At 44.2% G+C, this 19,301-nt stretch overlaps 1 protein-coding gene across 1 annotated transcript in view; it reads left to right on the top strand.

Annotated features, from left to right (window-relative positions):
• The window catches only part of NANS (N-acetylneuraminic acid synthase), a 35,880-nt gene that overhangs the window by 11,515 nt on the left and 5,064 nt on the right, over positions 1 to 19,301 (top strand). The window contains exons 2-4 of the mRNA XM_008573031.1: positions 3,923 to 4,138; positions 17,344 to 17,443; positions 18,403 to 18,557. Coding sequence (XP_008571253.1) covers positions 3,923 to 4,138; positions 17,344 to 17,443; positions 18,403 to 18,557 — 471 coding nt within the window. The remainder of the gene's footprint in view (positions 1 to 3,922; positions 4,139 to 17,343; positions 17,444 to 18,402; positions 18,558 to 19,301) is intronic.

The raw sequence follows: 19,301 nt of genomic DNA on the forward strand, positions 1-19,301 counted from the left end.
CGGCCAAGGTGAGGGGAGAGCTCCGGCGAGGGGCGCCGGGCGGGGCGGGCTGGGGCCGCGGGGAGCCGGACGCGTCGGTCCCCGGCACCCGGCCCGTCCTCCCGCTCGCCGGGTCCGTTTGCTAACCCTTTCGAACCCCTCTTCCTCACCCCTTCCGCCGCCCTCCTTACTTGTCCGCTTTACAGCAGTTGCCTCCCAACCCGACCTCTTTCCTCCAGCTCCTGGTGCCAGAACGGTCTTCCCACAACACGGACTTGAGGAGGTCATACCCCCGCCTCGCACCTTCAAGTGGCTCCCCGTTGCCCGCGGGTAGAGCCGAAACCCTTTAACGTAGACTACAGGATCTAAATGACCTGACCCCTTCCTGCCTATCGTGCTCCATCTCTGATGTCTTCCAGCGACATCGAATTACTTCCAGGAATTACACTTCCTGGAAGTTGCTGTGGTCTCTCTCGCCTGCCCTTCTCTGTGTTTGGAATATGAAATGGTTAAAAGCAGGAGCTCTGAGTTCCACTCCTGACGTCACCACCTGCCAGCTGTGTGAACGTGGGCTAGTTTCTTAACTCTGTGAGTCTGTTTCCTCATGTGAAAGCCGGGCTCGATAATAACTCTACTTACCTCTAGAGTTATGAGGATCAACTGAGATAATTCATGGAAAGCTCTTAGCACAGTACTTGGCACATAGGATTCAAAAAATGTCAGCTGTTGGTGATGTGATGTTTATGAATATTCATGCTCCCTCTTTTGATAAATTTCTGTTCAAGTTCAGGTCTACTTCTTGGATAGTTTCTCCAACCCCTCACCACCCCCACCTCCCCTTGCATTGTCGTTTAAGCACTTTCTCTTGCTCTCTCACTCTCTGTTACACTGTGAGTCCCTCTGAAGAGACTGTCATATTCTTCATTATGACCCCAGCTCCCAGAATAAAATCTGCACTGTGAGTCCTTGGTTTGCAGATAGGTCATGCCGTCTTTTCTTTCCCTTCATCGGTGCTGTTCACCCAATTTCATATTACTTGTGATTAGGTTTCGTCTCACTTTCAGGACTAACTGCTTTTATGAAAGCCTAACCACTGAATCCTAAAAATTATTTTACAAAAGTAGCAATTAACTTTTTCTAAGTGCTTCCTCTACCAGATACTGGGCTAAGTGCTTTAAATGCACCATCTCATGAAATTCCTCCAACAGCCCAATGCAGTAGATGCTGTTGGTTCATTTTAAAGGCTCGGAGAAGATAAGTGACTTGCCCAAGGGCACACAGCTAGTAAATCATGGGGTTTTCAGTATTTGCTCCTAGCCACAGGGCTCTAGTCTTTGTACTGTAACATTGTTTTCCAGGGGGAAATTCCTGCTTCTAATTTAGGGGAGAAGACTGTTTTTTCAAGGTGTGACCTGTTTGAATGCTGAAGTTGTAAAAATACCTAGAGATATTGAAACCATGGGAACAAAGTTAATGTTTTCTCTCTCACTTTCCCTCTATTAATTTTTTTTTTTTTTTTAAAGATGACCGGTAAGGGGATCTTAACCCTTGACTTGGTGTTGTCAGCACCACACTATCCCAAGTGAGCTAACCAGCCATGCCTATATAGGGATCCGAACCCGTGGCCTTGGTGTTATCAGCACCACACACTCCCAAGTGAGCCACAGGCCGGTCTCCGTCTTTTAATTTCGGAGGATAGTTCTCTAGGGGGAGGAGAGTGGAGAGTTTGAAGCTGTATTACAGTGTTGAGTCAAGATATCATTTACTAGATGAATAATCTTGGGTTGGTGGTTTTTCCTCTCTTGGCCTCAGTTTCCCTTGCTTTACAATATGTGGGTGTTTTTGTTTTAGAATTTAAAGCAGAAGAATTTCTTGAAATCCTTATATTTTAAGATTTATTTATTTTGTCTTAATTGGCTGTTATAGATGGAGTCACATTTGCAAGTTTAGTTACCCAGAGTGTATTATGTATAAACCGGCTTGCTCATACAACTAATCTGTTTGCAATATTAAAAGTAGAGTTTGTTACATTATTTTTATTTTATTATAATAAAACATATTATAATTAGATATTAACTAACTGAATATACTTTTTTTTTCCTGAAGGCTGTCCAGTACAGGGACTGAATCCTGGACCTTGGTGTAATCAGCACCATGAGTATACTTTTAACTTTCAAACTTCGATGCAAATGGAATCACATCTTTGCTCATCATGGAGTTCTGCTGCTTGTTTTTGCAGTAGAAAAGCAATAAAGGGCTGGCCGGTTAGCTCAGTTGGTTAGAGCATGGTGTTGTAACACCAAGGTCACGGTTTCTGACCCCCCAAACGCACCAGCTGCCAAAACACAAAAGAAAAGCAATAAAACCCTGAATGAAGAAACCATCAGCATTATAGTAACATGGACATTGATTGTGTTTTCTGAATTTAGAGTTCACCATAGCATTAAAAAGATAAAGAAATTACTCATTTTTAGAAAAGAAGCTGAGAAAAGAAGAGGAGGAACCTGCTCTCTCCCCATACAACTGCTGTTATGTAGAATGTAATGGAACTTTATCTGAGTTCTTGTCATTAGCAGTTTCTGCTGTTTCAGTTTTGTTATCTTCCTGTAAAGGGCAGATTTTTCCAGACGGAGACAAGCTTTTTAACTTCTTGAGGGTAAGTCTACTTCTTGAGAGCTGGGTGAGAAGCGAAGGGAACCAGAAGTGACACTGTGAAAGCCTCCTCCTCGGCTTGCTGAAGGAATCCAGGTTGCAATCATGGGCTGAGACACCCATGTTCTGCAGCCTTTAGGAAAGGGATCTGGCCAGCTCTGCCATGGACACTGTGCAACTTTGGTCAGGTCACTCGGGCCTTGGAATCTTCATTTAGACAATGAGAACCTGTTACCCTAGGTCACTTTCAGTTCTGATGTTCTTTGAACTTCTTTCCTGCATTAAGTCCCGACCATGCTATCTTGTGATTTTTCCAGGTATGGGAGTAATACTCTCAGCATGATGTTTCTGGACCCAAAAGGTTTCCAATAGCATGAATACCTCTGTGTCTACAGAAATGGCAGCAAGCTGAGACTTTAGAAGATTTCACTTAGTCTTTCTATTGAGTAGTTTTCTGAAACAATTCTGGGAGATTGGAGGCTGACCATAGAATTATAGCATTTATAGCTTTTATATTATTGATTCTGCTTAGTAAATATCACATAGGCTGGGGCATTTCTCAGTTTTATTTGTTTGCTTTTTGCCACAGAACGTGTTGTCCAAACTAAATGTAGTGCAGACGAGCACAAGCACAGAACATGTAAAAGGAGAGGTGCTATTGTTGTAATCAGAGAAAGGGACACAGGGCCCTGTTCCTTTGTTTCCCGTCCCTGGCCTTCTCAGAACAGTCTACACATACTGGAGCTAGCCCACACTGCTGTTTGTATAGATGGGAAAACTTAGTCCAGAGATGGGAAGTGACTTATCCAAGAGTTAGGATCAGAGTTAAGCCAGAAACTGACTTTTTTTCCTAAATTCTGACCCAGTGCTCATTTTACTGTTCTCTGCTGAGTTATACAAGGGTACTTCAAAAAGTCCATGGAAAGATTCATATTATCTTTTAATTCTGTTTTCCCGAGAGCTTTTTGAAGTACCCTCACATAGCTTAAAATCTGCTGTAACTCCTTGATTCATCATTTTTAACATCACGATGTAAAACAAAGCAAAACACTAATTTTTTTTTTATGAGGCAAAAATGGGGGGCAGGAGTTGGATCTCCTATCTCCAAACCACCTTTTCTTTTTTCCATACTTTCTTGCTTCCTCTTTTTCTTTTCTTTAGGCATCCTTAACATCTTCGTGAATCACTGTCATTTTCCAAGATAGTGATGTCATAGCAGTTGCCCTAGCATTTCTACTGTCTCTGAGAATCCACAGCAGGTCACTGAAAGACATCCTAATGTGTGTTGCAGGAATGTGGAGCTGATTGTGCCAAGTTCCAGAAAAGTGAGCTGGAATTCAAATTTAATCGGAAAGCGTTGGAGAGGCCATATACTTCGAAGCATTCCTGGGGGCAGACATACGGGGAGCACAAACGACACTTGGAATTCAGCCATGCCCAGTACAGGGAGCTGCAGAGATATGCCAAGGAGGTTGGGATATTCTTCACTGCCTCCGGCATGGATGAGGTGAGCCCTCTGCCACTGTCATTTGTTACTTTAACAGACAGGGGACAGCATATGGCCTGGTGGCTTTCAGTTTAGAGCCAGCTCCAGCCCTTTCTCACCCTTTCTGTGCCCAACCAAATGGGAGGCTAGCAGGTGCCAGGCCCAGTGAGAGTTTATGAGATGTCTACCATGGTTTTAAAAACAAGTTGTCCTATGGCCATACCACCCTGAACATGCCCAATCTCTTCTGATCTTGGAAGCTAAGGAGGGTTTGCCTGGTTATTACTTGGATAGGAGGCTGCCTGGGAATATCAGGTGCTGTAGGCTTTAAAAAAATAAAAATAAAGATGAGTTTATAAAAACAAGTTGTCTCTGGGAGTAGGGGGCAGCCACTGGGCCAGGTTCCTCCTAGTGGAATGTGGTCTGGATTAGGAGCTAGGAAAGCAGAATTTTAACAGGAGTCTGCCCCTGCTAACTAGCCTTGACTGACTTGGGTGGGTGACCTCAGGAGTGTGCAGAGGGGAGCAGCTCTCACAATGCTCCTGGGTGGTTTCAGGCTCAGCTGCACTGACATCCTGGAAGAGTCCAGCTAGTGCCAGGTGTCAGGTCCCTTCTGCTCTATGACCTGCCTCCTTACCGTTCCTTCATGTGTTCTTTTTTCAAATGTAAAAAAGTTTTAGTTGTAAAAATAACATTACAGAAAGTTTAGAAAGCAGGAAAAAGAGGAAAAACTGACCCATAATCCCTATATAGCAGCTCTTTTTGGGGCTTTATATATTTCCTCCTGATGTCTTTTTATATGCATGTTTTATTGCCTGCTTGTAATATTTGTGAACGTGTAGTTCTGTGCATGCTTTTTCCAGTTAACATTATATCACAAGCTTTTACTCCATCTTATGCTTAACAATTTTAATGGCAGTCTGATATTTCTTTTGGAGGATGTGTGTACTATAACACACCTAACTATTCCTCTACTTTTGGACATGAGTGTTAGTTTCAGTTTTTTGTGCTAATAAATAATGCTGAGATGAATGTCTTCTTTCTGAGTTTTGGATTGTTTCCTTAGGATAGCCTCTCAGAAATAGATTATTAGATGAAACCTAAGAACACTTTTTCTTGAAAAAGTTCAAGATTCTTTGGAATCCAAACAACTTAGGTGTTTCTGCTCTTGAAACACTTCTTTTCTTTTGGTCAACCAGATTGTCTGAAGCAGACCTCTGACTCTTGTGCCTCTTTTCCAACACCAAAATATATGTGTATTGAGTCAAAAGAAGTACACATCCAGCCCAGGCCATTGGTAGTTTAAAAAGTGGAACACCTAGGCCTCTGGGAAAGTTGGTAGTTTCGGGCTTCATTTCTGTAGACCAAATTCATTCCTTAATTCACAGCATTCATAAGCATGACATTCTTCAGATCTTGGTGCGTTTAACAATCATAATTCCCTACTTTTGAATCGTATGTTATAGTTTACAAAGTGTCTTCACATATAGTGATATATTTTATCCCTACAGTGCCCCATTTTACAGATGAAGAAGTAGAGGCTCAGAGGGGCTGGGAAGTTTTTTCAGTATCACACAGCTAGGAAATAGGTTTTGAAGGCAGCAGATCTGAAGCCTTGTGCCGTGTGCTTTCTACCGTCCCTCAGCTGCTGCCACCCAGGTGTCAGTCCAGCCCTCCCAAAGCATTAGTCTCATTAGAGAAGGTCTGAAAGCTCAGCAGAGTCTTTGGGCTTTTCCCTGCTCTGCACCACCCTTTTTTATTTTTTTTAAAAGATGACCGGTAAGGGGATCTTAACCCTTGACTTGGTGTTGTCAGCACCACGCTCACCCAGTGAGCAACCGGCCATCCCTATATGGGATCCGAACCCGTGGCCTTGGTGTTATCAGCACCGCACTCTCCCGAGTGAGCCACAGGCCGGCCCCTCTGCACCACCCTTGATGTTGGGTGAAGACTGATGTTGGCTGGAGAGTCTCTGGGCCTAAGAGCTGCACTGGGGGCAAGGGGACAGATTGTTTTAGGAATATCTACCTAATGGGGTTGCTTAGATATATTGCTAATCTTCAAATAATCACTAACCTGCAGGCTGAGGCAGGGTCCTCGTTCTGTGTCCAGTTCCAACTCTGATAACTGGGTTTGCTCAAATTCAGTTTGACCTGGTTACAGAACAGCCTCCATTTTAGAAAGGAATCAGTAAGCCATGTAAGTATCGACAACAGAACCACACAGCTCCAGTAAGACATTTTAGGGGCATTATTGTATCAATCCTGAGTGCACTCATTGCCTAGGAGAGTTCTGAGGTAGTGTGTGATATCCTTTAAAGAAATAGAGTTGTTTTTCAACAGACAAATCATAACATCTTGCCTCTGGTTAAATATTGTTCTTCCAAAATTCTGTCACTTGGAGGACAGCACGATGGAATTCAGGCTTCTTGGCCTAGGAGCCGAGCACTCTGGAACTGGACTTTTTTCTGATTCCACTTTTAATAGGACTTCCTCAGGGAATTCTTTCCTGTGCCCCTACTTGGTTCAGGTTTCCCCCTCCCCATATGTTTTCAGGAGATATTTGTTGAATGAATAAATAAATGAGTGAGCCAAACAAAAGAGAGGATCTCTTCTGTGGCTTTTATTAGATCCTTAACAGATATGTAAATCAAAAAATGTTAAAGAGGAAAGAACATGGGCTTTGGAATCTAAATGACTTGGGTGTTGTTTCTGGTTCTACTATTAACCGAGTGATCAAGAATAAGAATCTTTAACATTTGAGTGTTTAATTATTACCAAGTTTTGTGCTAGGTATTTTAAACCTACCAACTCATTTACTCCTCTCAACAACCCTGTACGATAGGACAGTTATTATCCCCATTTTACAGATGAAGAAACTGAAGCACAGAGAGTGTCAATAGCTAGTGATCAGCAGAGGCTGGTTTCCAACCCAGGTGATCTGCCTCCAGAGCCCACCCTCCTGACCACAATGTTCTTGTGTCCCTCTGGGTCTCGTAGGTAAAGAGTCAGGTGGTGGATTAAAAATACCCAACATGTAGGCTTGTCTTCCGGAACAGGTGAGATCATCTATGTAAACACTGCTCAAGAGAGGACCATGTCTGTTGTGTTCACCATGAACCCAGGTCCTGGCATAGCGTTGGCTTGTAGTAAATGCTTAGTGAATATCTGGAGGGAAGGAAGAATGTACCCCGGATGTGACATGTGTTTTCATTACGTGCGTGTCGCAAGTACTGTTGGTTCAGAAAGGTTTAAGATTGCCCTTTGAGAATTGCCTGTAGAACTCAGTCACTCAGGGGTAGCCAAGTTCTTGTCCTTAGAGGACAGGTTTTTGGGTTTAAGAAATAACTAATTGTTGTTGTGCCAAATGTGAATAGGCTTAAAATTCCTGGGCAAAACTTTTGATGTGAACTGACTTAGTAACAGATAAGTAAGAGGCAGGGTTTTTTGTTTGTTTTTCTGTTTTGCAGAGCTCATAAACAGCCTCTGGAGAAGGTTACTAAAGAAGAGTACAAAAATATTTTGGGTCTCTAGTATTATTTTTGGAATAAGCAGATAGTCTTTTCCAGAGTAATTACTTTGAGAAATACTTTTATCTGGAGGACTAAGTCCTAAACTGTTTGTTAAAAATAATTAGTCTCAGTAGTTTAGTCATCCTTCCTCCCCCACTGTGTAGGTTCTTCCCCAGGACACTGTTTTCCTAAAACCTGACTATACCTAGTATTGGATCCAGAGTGAGGAGAAATGGAAGAAATGTTATTTGGGAATTTCATGGCAGTGACAATAAAAACACCAATAACCAGGGTAATGAGATGTGTATGACAAGGGTTCTCAAAGTGTGGGTCATGCCCAGCCCAGGGGAGAGGTTTTTATGAGACCTTTCAGAAGGTCCACAAAGTCAGAACTATTATGACAATGATATTTAAATATTATTTGCCTTTTTTTACTGTCATCCTGTCACAAGTGTATAGTGGAGTTTTCCAGAGGCTATGTGATATGGTAACGTCATTCCTCTGGCAGTAGCTAATGAAAGTTGTGCTGTGTGTCCTTTTTTTTAAAATAACAGCTTTATTGACGCACTATGCAATTCACCCAATTAAAGTATACAGTTCAGTGGCTTTTAGTATATTTATAGAGTGGTGCAACCATTAACCACAATCAATTTTAGAACATTTTTTATCACCTCAAAAGAAAAAGTACCTATTAGCAGGATTCCTCAAATCCCTAATTCTCCCAGTCCTAGGCAACCACTAATCTACTGTCTGTCTCTGTAAATTTGCCTCTTCTGGACATTACATATAAATAGAATGATACAGTATGTGGTCCTTTGAGTCAGGCTGCTTTCATGTAGTATCATGTTTTCAAGGTTCATCCATGTTATAACATGTATCAGTACTTCCTTCCTTTTTATTGCTGAATAATGTTCAATTGATACATAATGAACATTACATGTATAGGTTTTGTATGGACATGTTTTCATTTCTCTTGGGTATATATATAGAGAGAGATATAAACATACAATTTTTTTTTTTTTTTGTCTTTTTTCGTGACCGGTAACGGGATTGCAACCCTCAGTGTCTTGCCCGTACCACGACCGGCAACGGGATCGCAACCCTCGGTGTCGCGCCTGCACCGTGCTCAACCAGTGAGCGGACCGGTCTCTATATAGGATCCGAACCCTCGGCGGGAGCGCCGCCGCGCTCCCAAGCGCTGCACTCTACCGAGTGCACCACTGGGCCAGCCCTAAACATACAATTTTTTTTTTTTTTGTCTTTTTTCGTGACCGGTAACGGGATTGCAACCCTCAGTGTCTTGCCCGTACCACGACCGGCAACGGGATCGCAACCCTCGGTGTCGCGCCTGCACCGTGCTCAACCAGTGAGCGGACCGGTCTCTATATAGGATCCGAACCCTCGGCGGGAGCACCGCCGCACTCCCAAGCGCTGCACTCTACCGAGTGCACCACTGGGCCAGCCCTAAACATACAATTTTATACATACATACTTGTGTGTGTATGTATAAAATTGCTGGGTCATATGATAACTCTACATTTAACTTTTTTGAGGAATGCCAGACTGTTTTTGAAAGCGGCTGCAGCATTTTACATTCCCACCAGCAGTATATGAAGGTTCCAATTTCTCCACATCCCCACCCCACATTCGTTATTATCTGTCTTTTGATTCCATCCATCCTAGTGGGTGAAGTGGTATCTCATTGTGATTGTGATTTGCATTTCTGTGATGGCTAATGATGAGCATCTTTTCATCTGCTTATTGGCCATTTGCACATCTTCTCTGGAGGATTTAGTCTATTCAGATCCTTTGCCAGTTTTTAAATTGGATTATTTGTCTTTATATATTACGAATATAAGTCTCTTATCAGACAAATGGTTGAAAAAATGTTCTCATTCTGTGAGTTGTCATTTTACTTTTTTGATAGTGTCTTTCGAAGCACAAACATCTTTCATTTTGATGATGTCCAATGTATCTGTTTTTTTCTTTTGTGCTTGTCTACTCTTATGACTTAAACATTTCTCAGTTTCAGAGCACAATGTGGTATCACTGCACAGCTATCACTGTGGCTAAAATCAACACCAAATGGTGATGAGGATGCAGAGAAAGTGGATCACTCCTATATTGCTGGTGGGAATGTATGATCACTCTAGAAACAGTATGGCAGTTCCTTTTTTATTTTTTAAAAGCTTTATTGAGATATAATTCATATACTATATAATTCGTCCACTTAAAGTGTACTGGTAGTTTCTTATAAAACTAGACATGTGCTTATCATATGGCCCACCAACTTGTCATTTGGCAATTTATCCTAAAAGAAATGAAAACTTATGTTTATACAAAAGCCTGTATATGAGTATTCATAACAGTTTTATTCATAGTAGCTCAAAACTAGAACAAGCCAAATGTTCTTTAGCAAGTGAGCGGTTAAACTCTGTTAACCCATACCACAGAGTACTACTCAACAATGAAAAGGAATGAATTATTGATACATGCAGTGGCTTGGATGCATCTTAAGGATACTATGCTGAGGGAACGATCTCAGAAGGCTGTGTAGTGTATGATTCTGTTTATATGACGTTGTTGAAATAGCAGAATGATAGAGATAGAGAAGAGTAGTTGTCAGGGGCTAGTGAGGAGAAGGCGATGTGTTTTGTTTTGTTTTTTTTTTTTCCTTTTTTGTCTTTTTTTGTGACCGGCAATGGATCGCAACCCTCAGTGTCGCACCCGTACCGGACCGGGACCGGCAACGGGATCGCAACCCTCGGTGTTGCCCCCGCACCTCGCTCAGCCAGTGAGCGGCCGCTCTGTATGTGGGATCCGAACCCTCGGCGGGAGCGCTGCCGCACTTCCCAAGCGGCACACTGTAGCAGTGCGCCACCGGGCCGGCCCCAGAGAAGGCGATGTGGTTAATGAGGGTTAACTTGAGAGATCCTTGCAGTGATGGCACCTTCTGTGTCTCAACTGTGCTGGTGGTCGCATGAGTGTGTGCACATAGCAAAATTGCACAGAAGTATATACACGCACACACAAATGAGTACATGTAAAAATGAAGAAATCTTAGTAAGATTGGTAGACTTTATCAATGTCAACCTTCAGTTGTGATATTATCCTGTGATTTCACAAGATGTTTCCATTGGGGGAAATGGGGAAGGGTACATAGGATCTCTCTGTATTATTTCTTATAGCTGCATGTAAATTTACAATTATCTCAAAATAAAAAGTTAAAAAAAAATTCCTCAGCTTTAATTTTTAATTTGGTAAGATATAATCCACGTAAACAAAAGCTCTGTAAGAGTTCTCGGTAGGGCCGGCCCGTGGCTCACTCGGAAGAGTGTGGTGCTGATAACATCAAGTCCATGGGTTTGGATCCCTATATAGGGATGGCCGGTTAGCTCACTTGGGAGAGTGTGGTGCTGACAACACCAAGTCAAGGGTTAAGATCCCCTTACCAGTCATCTTTAAAAAAAAAAAAAAAAGAGTCCTCGGTAATTTTTAAGAATGTAAAGATCAAAACATTTGGGACCCTGTGATGAATAGTATATACCCTGGCTGTGTGGTCCAGTGGTTAAGTGCATGGATTTTGAGTTTGAATATGGCTTGGCCTGTCATTCCTGGTGTGTCCATGTGGAGGTCCATGTGCTTCTGTTTCTTCAACTGTAAAGTGGGGTTAGTAGCAGAACCCATCTCGGGGTCGTTGTGAGGATTAAATGTGTCCATTGACATAGAGCATAGCACACAGCACTCAGCAAATGTTATGGGAGGTCTTCAAAATGTTCATGGGAAGATTCATATTATCTTTTAATTCAGTTTTTTCACAGACTTTTTGAAGTGCCTTCATACAATTAAGGAGAGTAACCCAGGCTAAGGGCTGGGACCTCTGGGCACTTGCTCTGACTCTGCCCTTAATTTCAGTGTGACCTTGCTGAGCCCCTTCCCTGCCTGTGTCCCCATTTCCTTTTCTGTGTGTGAACAAGCTGCAGTCCAAGGGCTCTCCCTGCTCTGATGTCCCGAGTCAACACAGAACCAGAGAAGATGTCACCCAAGATGACTTACACCTGGAATAAGGACTTTCCTGCTCAGTCCACGTTTCCAGGCCCGAGTTCCCAATCTGAATGTAGGAGCAAGACACCTCCTTGCATCTGTGAGACTGCTGTGGAAAGTCACTTCTTTAGGGTGTTCCCTCCAGATGGCTTCAGGTGAGACCAGGCACAGTTGGGAGATAGAGAGGAGTCTGGATGTTTGCTGGTGGGGGCTGCCTCATCCTGTACCCCGTCCGTGGTTTCTTTCCCCTCCACTCCCAGGAAGACCTTCTGTTTGGTGTCTGAGATGCTCTCTGAGCTCGGTCGTGGTGCTGACACTTTCTGTGTGGCTTGGTCTCCTCATATAACCTCTTGGAGTCACAGTGGCCTTATCTGTAATAATGGGATCACACAGATGCCTTTCCCTCAGGGCTGTGGGGAGGATTCAGTTAAGCCTGTGGGGTCAAGGACAGTGCCAGGTCTGCACCCCCGAATGGTAGCTGTTCTGTTACTTAGAGCCCTTTGGAGTTTTTCTGCTGCAGTCTATTTGGGCAGGGAGGATCCTCAGTCCTAGGAATGCTGTTTGTTCCACTGGCCTGGGGCACGGGCAGTGAGGGGAAAGTGCATTCTTCAGACCCTTCATGAGGGTTAATTTACTTTGTGGCCAGGTCCCTTTGCTGAACCAGCATTTCCTGTTCACCAGGCTGTTGGAGGTGGATTGGTCCCTTGTTCCGGTTTGCCTAGCAAGCAGCTCCCAGCATTCTCCCACCCTAACTTCCTTATAGATAGTAGGCATTTATTGAGAGCTTATTTTTTCCACTCTGTATGCTGCTCTAGGGTGTTCTGTGTGCTGAGGGAAGGTTAAGGTGTGGCAGAATTTTATTAAGGTCAAGAAAACTACCAGGCCACCTAGCTGAGAAATTAGTAGAGTGTCTTTGTGTAAACGGAAAATTCTACTGGGTAAACAAATGGAAGCCATGACTGTCTGTGGAGGTGACTCCCTGAAGGACGTGCTTCGCTCCCACAGTGACCCATCGTAGCGGAGCTGCCCTCCCTCCTGGCACCTGTGTCTGTAATGCCCTTTCCTCCCTCTTCTCGTCTTTCCCCTTGCCACCCTGCCGGCAGGGCTCCAGCCTCTGTTCAAGTCATGGTCCTCTGACAGGCCGCCGTGCTGAGGACAGGCTGCCGCGCAGAGGACAGGCCGCCATGCTGAGGATAGGCCCAGCCGTTGTTTTTTTTTTTTTTTTAATTTGGTGGGGGGTGCTGGCCAGTGAGGGGGTCTCAACCCCTGACTTTGGTATTCTCCGCACCACATTCTAACCAAGTGAGCTAACCAGTCAGCCCTGGCCCAGCCTTTTCATGGCTCTGTGTCCCCCCACCATTCCCTACCCTGGGTGGCTCTGGAGCATCTTGTTCTCCCCAACTCATCACCATGGGCTTTTTTCCTTTCCTGCCATATCCAAAAACAGGGGAGAGGAAGGAGTTTTAGAAAAACCCCGGCTCCACCTCTCTCTTTTCTGTTACTCCTTCCTTCCTTCAATCAGCAATTCCCAGTTTCTCACAGTGCATAATATGGAGAGGGGGTTCTGTGGACACACATTGTCGCTCCTTTATTTTAGTTAATTAATTGAATTAGAATCAATACCAATAAAAGTTCTGAGTTGAATAAGTTTGGGAAACACTGGGCTTAAAAAGTCAGACAAGTTGATCTACTGAGACCCTTTAAGGAGGAGCTATGGCAGGGAAGTGTTTCCCTCGAATGAGTCTGTTGGTGGGACCCTTTCTGTGTATTGAACCCAGCTGGGTGCCCGAAGAAGAGAGTCCTGCATGGCTGGGTTCCTTGCAGACAGACACGAAAGGCTTTGTGCTGTGGGTGGGAGGGAGGGAGAAGACGTGAGGCTGCCCAGCTGCACTGTACCCTTGATGGAGAGGAGCCCAGACAGCAGGGCGGGGAGGTGTAGGAAGCCAAGGAGTCCACGGAGAGAAGGGGTTACTGGGCACTAAGCCAGCCTGCACCCGCACCTGCTCCGGCACAGCCTCAGGAGGGAAGGCTAGGATCTTCCACATCACTGACGTTGGCACCCTTTGCAGGGTGCTGAATCCCGAGTTGCAGTTTTCTAAATGGCCACGAGGTGGGGATGGTTCCCTGGAGGTCTGCAAAACGAGGCGCACCCTCCCCTTCTAAGCAGGAACTTGTCCTTTTTTCCTCACTTGAAAATTACAGAATTCCATGCAGGTTTTACAGCCTCCATAGGTAAGCTCTTGCATAAGGTGTTTTCTGCATTCGGCCCCCTCCTTTCCTGCTTGCTCTGCCCCCACTCTTCCGCAAATGAACATTACTGTACGTAGAAAAAACCAGTATAGAGGTTTCTTAAAGAGGAAACACTCTCTTCATCTGCCAGATGGAGCGAGAAGGGTGGGGAAATTATACTTCGTTCAATAAATATATTAAAAACGGATGTTTTTCAGTTCCATCTTATGGCTGGTAAACAGTGTGAGACAGATAAATAGGAGAGAGTGAGACAGAAAAATATGGAAAGGAAAAGAGAGAAGAGGAAAAATTAAGCAGAGGGAAAGAGCAGCAAGAGTGCATAGGCTGGCCGGTTAGCTCAGTTGGTTAGAGTGCAGCCAAGGCCAAGGGCCCCTGTACCAGCCAGCTGCCACAGAAACCAAAATGTATGGAAGGTGGTTGCATTAGTCCGTTTCTGTTCCTTATAACATAAATACAGGGAACTGGGTAATTCGTAAGAAAATGAAATTTAGGGCTGGCCCGGTGGCGCACTGGAGAGTGCGCCGCTTGGGAGCGCGGCGGCACTCCCGCCGAGGGTTCAGATCCCATGTGGAGACCAGTTCCCGCTCACTGGCTGAGCGCGGTGCGGGCGCAACACCGAGGGTTGCAATCCCTTTTCCGGTCCCGGGTACGGGCGCGACACCGAGGTTTGCGATCCCGTTACCGGTCAGTAAAAAAGACAAAAAGGAAAAAAAAAAAAAAGAAAATGAAATTTATTGCTTACAGTTTTGGAGGCTGGGAAGTTCAAAGTCCAGGGGACACATCTGGTGAGGATCTTGGTGGTGGCAGCAGTGACCCAGGGGTCTCATATTGCAAGATGGTGGAAGCAGAGAGAGAGATAACTCCTCATGTGCTCTCCCTTTAAAGCCCTCAGAACCACGCCCAGGACCACCATTAAACTACCAACTCAATCACCTCTTCTAGGCCCGACCTTTCAATTGCTGTAATAGGACTTCCCACTCTCTTAAGACTGTCACAGTCCAAGCCTCCAGCACATTAAACTTTTGGGGGGACACAATTCAATCCATAATAGTCGTTTAGACACTTGGAGGTGAGTGGCACTCGGGCCACACTACACAGTATCTCTTGGACCGAGAGGCTTGCAAAATGCCTTTGAGCTGCTCACTGGCTGGTTAACCACTCTGTATGGCTCTCCAGCAACCCTCACCTGTACGCTGTTAGAGGACTTACACAGCAGCAAAGTTATCCACTGAGTGTGGCCACAGTGTTTGGAGTAGCTCATTACCTGCTGGGAAGATGGACGAAACTCAGGCCACAGTGGGTTGATTTAAAGAGCCACTTGCAAATGACCTTCTCATACTTACCACCCCCATGCCCTTTGGATCATCATGCGTAGTAGCTTAGCTACTTGCTGCTCAGAGTTTGATTCGTGGGCCAGCATCAGCAGTATCAGCATTCCCAGGGACTTATTAGCAATGCAAACTTTTCAGGCCTATTGCACCAAAATATGGTGCTTTGACAGGCTGGAATAAGAAAGCAGCCTTGAGGTCTCTCTGACCACCCCTTTCCCACCCTACCTCCGGTCCCTCAATCCTCTGTCACTCTCCAAAGAATAGAATGAAGCCTTTCCCTTATCTACCTAAAGTCTAGACCCACCAAAGAAGAAGACAGTTACCTCTGGCCCTTTCCCGGCATTTTCATTGGCTTAACTCATATCACAAGAAGAAAATCTGGAGTGTGTCAACACACCTGGACAGACTTTTGTAACAGACCATTGTCTTCTATTTTGGGCCCATTCAGTATTTTGAAGAGAAATCGTTTACCAGCCATTGTCTGCTCTGTAGGCCTAATAGACTTTGTCCCAGGCCGTTGTATGTACTCCAGGCCCATTGTGTCCTCCTAAGAATCATTTACTCCTATACCCCTGTTTCCTCTTCCCCATGAAGATGGGTATATAAGCTCTGTAGCTCACTGGACAGTTGGGAAATGACTCTCTTGTGATTCCCCTGTGCATTGCCCCTCCCCAGAATGTTAAAATAATAAAATCTGTTATACCTTTTCTTCATATTTATCTCTGTTTATTAGTTGATTTTTCAGAGAACCTTCAGAGGGTTGAAGGGGATGTCTCCTCTTGGCCCCTACAGGCCCCACTCCACACCAACAAGATCAGAAATTGCATTTCCTTTTGGCAAGATCCCTGGGAGATTCATGTGTACATAATAAAGTATGAGAAGCACTGGCCTGTCTCTTCCAGTCCTAACTTCCTTCTGCATCTCAGGCAGCATTTTAGGATAGAACTTAAGATATTTGGAACCATTCTGAGACATTGATTCTTCCCAATTCTGATTTTCAACTTGTTTAAAAAAAAAACAACAAAAGGACATAAGAAAGCCTTTGGAGGCGATGGATATATTTATTACATTGTGGTGACGGTAACATGAGTGTATATATATATGTCCAAACTCACCAAATTGTATACACTATGTACAGCTTTTGGTATACCAATTATATACCTCATGAAGCTGGGGGAAAAAAGTCATTTTTAAGTTTGTATGATTTGACAGCAAACTGAGATTTACTCATAACTTGTGATCCACTGATTCCTTCACCAAGCATTTGCTGACATTTACCAATTTCCTGAGTTCACAGGTGAATCCCAGGTAAGGATGTTGAGGGCCCTAGCTAGGTAACCTCAAGCAGTGATGTTGCATCAAAAAAAAGTGACTGAGGTTCACTTTTCTGTGGGCAGTCTGGTTTGAGGTCTGAAAGGGCTTGGGTCTAATGGGCCCTGCCAGCTGTGGATCACTGTCAAGGCCAGGCCACAAGGTACTCCATTTCCCTCCTTTTGGCAAGGACTGCTAGGTAACCTCAAGCAGTGATGTTGCATCAAAAAAAAGTGACTGAGGTTCACTTTTCTCTGGGCAGTCTGGTTTGAGGTCTGAAAGGGCTTGGGTCTAATGGGCCCTGCCAGGTGTGGATCACTGTCAAGGCCAGGCCACAAGGTACTCCATTTCCCTCCTTTTGGCAAGGACTGAGATGGCCTCTTTTCCTGCCTGTTTGGCCCTGAGTAAAGGGTAAAGCCTTTGAGGGCCGTTCAGTTTCTCACTGCCTGGTTTTCTGGGTCAAGATTAGGTCATGATCCCTTCATGTTTGTCCACTGGGCCCTGAGCCTCTAGGAATCTGGTCAGGAGTCTGACTCTTGTCCAGAATCTCATAGAACAGACCAGCCGTAAATGTTTGTTGGACAAAGGGATGGGTGGATATGAATAAATGTTTGAGTTTGAATGAAATGACTGATAAATCTTTGCCTGCTTTCAAGTTGCTGAATCCCTCGCTGGGTAAGAGGAAAGTTTCTTTTTTATTAATATGTTATTCCTCACCTATCATGAGGATAGTGTTTTTGAAAAGGGGTGAAAAGGATCTCTCTTTTTGATTTTTGTAGATGGCAGTTGAGTTTTTGCATGAGCTGAATGTTCCATTTTTCAAAGTTGGATCTGGGGACACTAACAATTTTCCTTATCTGGAAAAGACAGCCAAAAAAGGTGAGTGTCAAATTTTTGCCTGAGGGAGTCCAAACCTTCATATTTTTGCTCCTCAGGTGGCCACCTACTTTGAGGTAAATCTCATGAAGACAAACTTTATTTATTTATTTTTTATTTTTTGGCAGCTGGCTGGTATGGGGATCCAAACCCTTGATCTTGGTGTTATCAGCACCATGCTCTAACCAACTGAGCTAACTGGCCAGCTGAAGACAAACTTTAGAAACCTTTTTTCAATCAGCATATACTTCCACTTTTTAATGTGCTAACTTGAAAGGAAAGAAATTGAGGATATGACAGTTTTTGTAAGAAATCTTTTTAATTAATTAAAATTTTTTTAGTTTATGAGAATTTAAGGATATAACAACTTCCTAGAGGAAATTCTGAGTTGAGAAGTATTCTGTAGGTATACTATTATAATATCTAATGTCTGCACATTGCAGTTTTAAATGAGTAATCTCATTTGATCCATCTAACAACCCTGGGACTGAAGCAGGTCATATTATTACAATGCTGAATCTTCTTGTCATAGGTGAGGCAGCTGGGGCCCGGAGAAGGATAGTGCTGTGTCCAGGCACAGCTAGAAGTGGCAGCTCTGGTCCTCATACTCACCCATGCGCATGACTCGGGGGGTCAGTGCTTACTCTACCATACTACCATACTGTGCGTACTGTTAATCAGATGAGATGCTCATTTTTCTCTCAGGAATGTGAAATTCCTCTCTCTCCTTAATTCAGTTCACTTTGCTGAAGAATAACGTTGGAGGGCACAGGGGAGTCTACATTTCCTATGGTTGGGGGCAGGAACCCACCAAGCTCATCTCTGTTCCCCCACAGTGGCTGGCACAGTATTTTTAGAGGTGTTTGTGGGGTTCAGCTGAATGACACCAGTTGGGATGTGTTTGAGGGAGAGTCAGAACCCCTAAAAAGAAGTGATGATAGTGTTGGTGTTGGCTTACTCAGGCCGCCCAATGGTGATCTCCAGCGGGATGCAGTCAATGGACACCATGAAGCAAGTTTACAAGATCGTAAAGCCCCTCAACCCCAACTTCTGCTTCCTCCAGTGTACCAGTGCATACCCGCTCCAGCCCGAGGACGTCAACCTGCGTGTCATCTCGGTGAGCAGGAGAGAGGGGGTTTTCATAGTGGGCCATGGCACAATGGCTTTTCTTGGGCCATTTACTTCAGGGAAGACATAACCTCTTTTATAATCCAAATTCTAACCAACCATGGCATACTTTGTAATTTGAACATCCTTTGACAGTCTTGCTGTTAAAGAATCAAATTAGAACCAAGCAGTTGAGAAGCACATAAACGTTCCAGTAAGGGGATCTTAACCCTTGACTTGGTGTTGTCAGCACCACGCTCACCCAGTGAGCAAACCAGCCATCCCTATATGGGATCCAAACCCGTGGCCTTGGTGTTATCAGCACCGCACTCTCCCGAGTGAGCCACAGGCCAGCCCAGCACATAAACATTCTAAAGCAGGCGACTATAAATTAAATTTTCTTAAAACCAATTTTAATTTCTACCATTGTAAAATTGAAAGTGGAGTCCTTATAATTGTCTTTATACACATTTTCTTTATCCATGTGTATTGGCCAGTAGAGGTCCCTCTTCTGTGAATTGCTGGCTCATATCCTTTCTTAGTGTTGTCTATTTTTTTAAATTATGGCAAAATACACTTAAGATTTACCATTTTAACCATTTTTTGATGCACAGTCCAGTGGCATTATGTATATTTACATTGTTGTGCTACCATCACCACCATTCATCTCCAGAACTTTTTCATCATCCCAATTGAAACTCTGAACCCATTAAACAGTAACTCCCTTCCTCCCCCCACCCCCACCCCAGCCCCT

This window comes from Galeopterus variegatus, unplaced genomic scaffold, assembly GCF_000696425.1.
Source record: "Galeopterus variegatus unplaced genomic scaffold, G_variegatus-3.0.2 Scaffold866, whole genome shotgun sequence".
NCBI classification, from domain to species: domain Eukaryota; kingdom Metazoa; phylum Chordata; class Mammalia; order Dermoptera; family Cynocephalidae; genus Galeopterus; species Galeopterus variegatus.